The 6,000-nt window shown below is 37.8% G+C and overlaps 1 protein-coding gene across 2 annotated transcripts in view; it reads right to left on the reverse strand.

Moving 5' to 3' along the window:
* Nucleotides 1–3,900, reverse strand: part of slc23a4 (solute carrier family 23 member 4) — a 43,467-nt gene extending 39,567 nt beyond the window's left edge. Inside the window, exon 1 of one of the 2 annotated variants that reach the window (XM_043709380.1) lies at nt 3,786–3,900. In XM_043709380.1, coding sequence (XP_043565315.1) covers nt 3,786–3,788 — 3 coding nt within the window. In that variant the 5' untranslated portion in view covers nt 3,789–3,900. Of the gene's footprint in view, nt 1–2,837; nt 3,240–3,785 lie in introns of those variants that run through there. The other variant, XM_043709379.1, reaches the window with a different exon arrangement.
* Between the last annotated feature and the right edge of the window lie 2,100 nt (nt 3,901–6,000).

Genomic DNA, 6,000 nt, shown 5'->3' on the forward strand with positions numbered 1-6,000 from the left:
TTTCCTTTCTTAGGCATATGCCCTCCTAGGGGAAATGTCTAAGGACTATGTCCAAATTCTCTAAGTGCTCCTTATTGGTCTTTCCTGTTATTAGCATGTCATCTAGGTAAATCGTGACTTGTGGTATTCCATGTAAAATGTACTTCATCGTCTGCTGAAAGATTGCACAGGGTGACGATATCCCAGATAGCAGTCTAATATATTGGTACAAACTCTTATAGGCATTAATTGTCACATACTTCTGGGACTCCTCATCTAACCACAATGATAAGTACACATGACTCATGTCCAGCTTCGTGAAGGTCAGCTTCCCCCCCCCTGCCCTGCCAGCATTGCTTAGAAATCCTCTATGTGAGGGATTGGGTCTTTATCCAGCTGCAAAAAGTGGTTTACTATATGTTTAAAATCCCCATAAAGGCAAATCGACCCATTGGGCTTCACAATCAGTATAACCAGTGCTGCCCATTCCACAAACTGGACTGGTTTGAAGATTCCTTCGCTTCCCAGCCCTTTGAGTTCTGCCTCTACTTTTGCACGTAAGGCAAATGGCACTGGGCAGGTCTTGCAGAATCGTGGAATCACTTTCTGGTCAACTTGCAAAGTGGTTTTGGCTCCTATGATAGTCTCTAGACCTTCCTGAAAAATGTTTGGGTTTTTAATTAGGACTTCACACAAGTAGCCATTTTCTAATTGAAAAATGTTAAGCCAATCAAAGTGAATCTTTCTCAACCAATTTTGCCCCATCTAGCTTGGACCTGAGCCTTTTATACAATCAGTGGTAACTGAACCTGCTGCCTGTCATAAGAGGCCAGAACCAAAGTTGACCCTTAATCTGTAAATCTTTCCCGGTGTAGGTTCTCCATCTCACCGAGGTCTTGTGCAAACTTAAGAGTTGGAGTCTGGGGCAAATTTTGTTTAAAGATAGCTTTTGCCATCGTTGAAACGGCCTCACCATATCGACCTCCATTTGAACCAGATAACAATTTAATCAGATGTTTATTTTGTTTGGTTCTGATTTGGATGTTGCTAAGCAATTTAACTGTTCCAAATGAGATGTAGTTGGACTTTCCAGGGTGTGCACTCTCCTGGATACCGGCCTATGATAGGTTGAGTGGGACCTTTTTGCTGTCTTGTGTCCACATACAAGCAGCAACTACAATAGCCTGCTGGCCCAGGTCCTGCAGAAAATTTTAACCATTTGACAAGGTTTGGCTTTGTTTTAGGATTTTGTTGTGGGCTGACCTAGAGTCCCTCTATTCAGGATATATCATGAGTAAAGCTATGCAATTACCTTCACTCAAGTGGTGTTACCCAAGCTTAATCGCCCTGGCAATGGAATCCACCTCCATCGGAATACTCTGCAACTCAAGCTCTACTTGCCGCATTTTCCAATGATAAAGCTGGTTGTAGATCCTGTTGGTAGTCCAGCTGGGCTTCAACTGATAATGCTTTTGCATTATTACATCATTAATTCCACATACCAAACAGTCTCTCAGTATCTCAGTAAGAGTTAAACCAAAGTCACATGCTTCTGCCTGTCATCTTAACCTAGTCAAAAATTCCAATATGGGTTCCCTTGGTTCTGGAGTTGCTGAGTAAGACCAATAGTGTTTCAGAATTAAAGGAGGCTTTGGGTTATAATATTCCTTAACTAAATCTGTCAACTCTTGAAAGTTTCTGGTGCCTCAGGGAAAGTCAGGCTTCTAATAACTGAAAAAGCAGTGGGTCCACAAGTGTCTCATTGCTTTTCAGCTATCCCGATGTCATTTGCACAGAAAAAATAACACATTCTTCCCACATTCTGGGCACAGTCTTCAACAGCAGGATCAAACAAGTCGAGCTTTCAAAATCACGGCATGATGCCAGAAATGTGTACCCCAACATAAAGATAACTATTGCGTGTGAATTTCTTCAGGAGTTTGCTTTTCTCTTATTGCTATTGAAATAACTCCACAGAGGCCAGTATCCCTCCACCAAGACACTCTTTATTTAAACACGGAGAGTCCTTGACACTGATTACTCTCTCTTTGAGCCAGCTCTCAGCGTGAACAGGATGTCTGACACTCCAGGGGTCCCTGATTGGACCAGATTAACAGCCCCAGTCAGAGAACTCATACTGTACAAGGTCAACCTGGCTAACCTCGTTACAATCACTACACACTGGGTATTTGAAAAGAAAATGTAGGGTTAGGGTTCAGGTTAAGGTTAAGGTTAGAGTTCCCCTAATGACACAGAATGAACTTCCTTACCAGAATTTTGAAAAGTGATCTTAAGATCATCTCCGTGATTACAAAATAAAAGCCTTATGATAGGTATTGCAGTTATTTCTCGTTAAAACCATCCCCAAACATTGAACAATGGAGAGAGAACAAACTTCTTTTGTATGTCTGTAGTTTCAAGACAACATTATGCAAGGCCTATGACTTAAATGCTGGTGTGTGAATGATGTCTTTATGGCTGAATTCGGCTTCACGTAATCACCATTTTATTTCATAGATTTATTGGAAATTGGGATGGCAGATCGTAGATTTGGTACCTAACAGAAAATCCTCCTGATTTCTTAAGCATATTTAGTACATATGGGGCAGGAATATTGAGAAGGGGTCAAGGAGAATATACTAAAAGGTATGGATTCCTACGTTAACATAAAAGGGAAGTTGGTGAAGAACACAAAAACTAGCAACTAGATTATTTTTCAGGAGTACAAATGAACAACAATTACATTTTATATCAGTAGCAGAAAAATTCTCATTACTTTTCATTAATATTTACTGGAACATCATCATATTTACAATATAAAGAAAAACACATTATTTCAGAAAATAATTGATACTTACTATATATCCATAATTATTTAGCCCATGGACTTCTTTCTCTGAAGACATAGCAATTCAGACCCAGCTGTACAACTGTAAGCGTTTACAAGCAACTCCTTCAGGAAGACATGCAGCAAATATTTAATCCTAGATAATCACAAGGACTGGAACTTTTCTTTTGAAAAACCTATTGTGCAACCTCAGGAGTTAACTGCTCACAAAAAGAAACTCTTCATAGTTCTCTAGATGAAAGATATCATTCCTTTGAGAGTATAGGGAAGGAAGAAGAGTAGCTAAAATTTGTAGTCATATCTTTAAGAAGTTCTCCCCAAAAATAGCAAACAAATATTGACTGTTTGTCTGATTAATCATTGAATCCTGCAAATTCGAACAGAGCTAGAACTCATAAGCACTCAGTCCACTGTTACAGAATAAACCTGGTACGTAATGATGCTCATGTGGCATTTCAGCCACTCCCATCCTTTCATAATAGAAAATAAAATTAAAATGCTTACAATACAAGACTGTAATGTGACAGTAATGCCATCATAAAAGTAATCTGCGATATGCAAACATGTCAAATATGACTTTTTTTTAGGAATTTAGATAAAGTGTGACTGTTAGATAAGGATGGAGATAATTTTTTACATTGATGGAAATGAAAGTTTGCCCGTTTATTTAATGGGCTGTGAACCACTACACCAATTTTACCCCTGAGAGAGCCCAGGTTGAAAACTTACCCCTATATAACAGAGATGTTACTTCAGGAATAAAACCTATATGCCACCCTTTGCATTGCTGCTACTACAGCCTGCCTTTTGATTTACATCTGTAAAAATGAGCTAAGAAACACCAGACATTGTTATACTTGCAGACATGTTTTGCAATATCATCTGGACAAATGATAATGGAATCATGGCACTGAAATCACATCTAACACTGAAGTAAATGTACATATATGATACATACCATTTGGACATTCCTATGTGTAAGACCATAACCGCGACTGGAAATGAAAACTCAGGAGGCAAGCAGGATTCAGGAAAGTGGAAGATGTTTATTCAAACAGAAGCCAGTTAATGCATGCTGAGGGCCAAAGTATCTTTCCCGAATATGACCTTGACATGAGAAAGCAATTTTTCTCTTTATCTTTAGCTCAGATCGGAAGAGAGATCGATGACACACTCTAATTGTATGATCACATACAATGTGGTTACAGCCCTTCCCTCTGAAGGCATGCACCCAATCCTGTAAAGCACCTAATTGATGATGGGCATTCCTATAGACAGCCCAGGCTCTCATAATCTTCTAGTGTTCAACAGACACTATAATCTCTAGGCTTTGGGATCTTTTGATGCATTGTATTCATTTGCATTCTAAAATCAATGGCTATACTCTCTCTGATCTGTCTCAGATTGGCTTATCTCTAAGGACAGTTTGAATTTTGTTGTTCATTGTATTCCATTCAGTTACTCTTCTTATATTTCCCACTGTCCTAATTATATATGTAAACATACAACAGACTAGTTGCTATGAGATTGTAATATTGATTTCTGTTCTGAAGTTAGTTATGAAGTGTAAAGTTAGATACAGCTATTTCTACTCTTTTTACTTTTTACTTTGGGCCGTGAACAATCTATTTTGTTCAGGGTGTTGGAGAAAATGTTTCCTAAAACTAATTAATTTTCACATATAGGCATAAGTGTTTTGGTTTTAAGTATCTATTTTTATGTTGAAAGCCATCCCTACGATTCTCTGGAGAATCTTTAACTAGAACTTATTGTTTAATATTGTGAGTAATTAATTTCAAAGAAACAGCTACTTACTACAGAATAACTAACTGTTGTTCTGGCAGCTGTCTAGGGAGTTAACAAGCCATATCTTGCACTTGTCATTCATTTACTAGGACAGTTATTCTTCCATTAATGAAGCTTGGTGTACTTACTTGTTTGTTTTATAGGTGTGTTCTTATCAAAATTGTCTGGGATGATTGCTGCTCAGGGCTTGTTTTACTGGCTTTGGAGTAACTCTGTTCAAAGGTACCATTGTTTCACTTAATGATTAGAACAGGCTCTTTGTCCTGTTTATCTCCTCTCAGCCATTTAGTGTTTTAGTGCTGGGGCAGGCTGCCCATCTTTTTTGTCAGCCATTTTGTATAAGCAGACATGTTGTTTAATTCTACTTTTCCCTTGTTGACCATTTTGTATAAACAAACATGGATATTTTGGTATAAGCAGATACAGTCACCCTTACAATATACTGCTTTGTTAACCTGGAAAAATGTGTTCTCCCGGGCCACCCCATAGCAAACCCTCACTCCCACCTCCAACTGCCATAAGCAGCTTTTAAATTCAAGCAAAAAAAATGGTTAACTTGATGGTAACTCCAGAGATGTATTGGGAGCCTAAAACAATTTTTGATTATTTCATTCTTGTAACCTATCAAATAATAGTTTTGATAGATTTTAAGAGACCAATTGCAAAACCCTTAAAAAACAGATATCTTACAATTAGCAGGCCAAGCAGTAACTTTTTTTAACCAAGACAACAGGCTTTCTAATTTAGCTAATCAATTTGAACCAGGTACTTAGATACAAAAACCTACTAAATTTAAAGCTGATGGTTTTGACAACATAGGACTAATCTTATTGTAGAAATATTGATATGTTATCAAAGGTATAAAAAGAAGGGGGCAGCTGGATAAAGACCACAGAACTAACTGCCATCAGCCAGACCTAATAGCCCTCAGTTCTTGAGAGAGAATTACTGGCTTTCGCAATCTCCTCTATATCTTAGAGAAAGCACCATCTCAATAAAAACAGTACCAACAGCACAACCAGTTAATATTCCTGACAGAAGAATCGACAGAGAAGGCCCAGAACATTGTGGAAGACATGTAACCTGGCTATAATATTTTTTTTTAATATGTAAGTGGGACTTGTATTTATTGGAACAGTAAACTAGTAGACTCTTGCTTTATTTGGGAATAGTTAGTGGTTAGAGAGGATTTATTCTGTTTGTTAATAGTTTAGTTGATTTGTTCACTGTTAGAGTTAGATCAATATATTGTCACTTGTTGATTTTAAAATGAGTGTCAGGGATTTCTTTTATTTAACCAAAGAAGTTTCTGAAAGCCAGATTACACCACTTTTCACACTCTTTTTACAGATTGTAAGGTGAGGTGC

The sequence above is a fragment of the Chiloscyllium plagiosum genome, chromosome 19, assembly GCF_004010195.1.
Source record: "Chiloscyllium plagiosum isolate BGI_BamShark_2017 chromosome 19, ASM401019v2, whole genome shotgun sequence".
In the NCBI taxonomy this organism is placed as follows: domain Eukaryota; kingdom Metazoa; phylum Chordata; class Chondrichthyes; order Orectolobiformes; family Hemiscylliidae; genus Chiloscyllium; species Chiloscyllium plagiosum.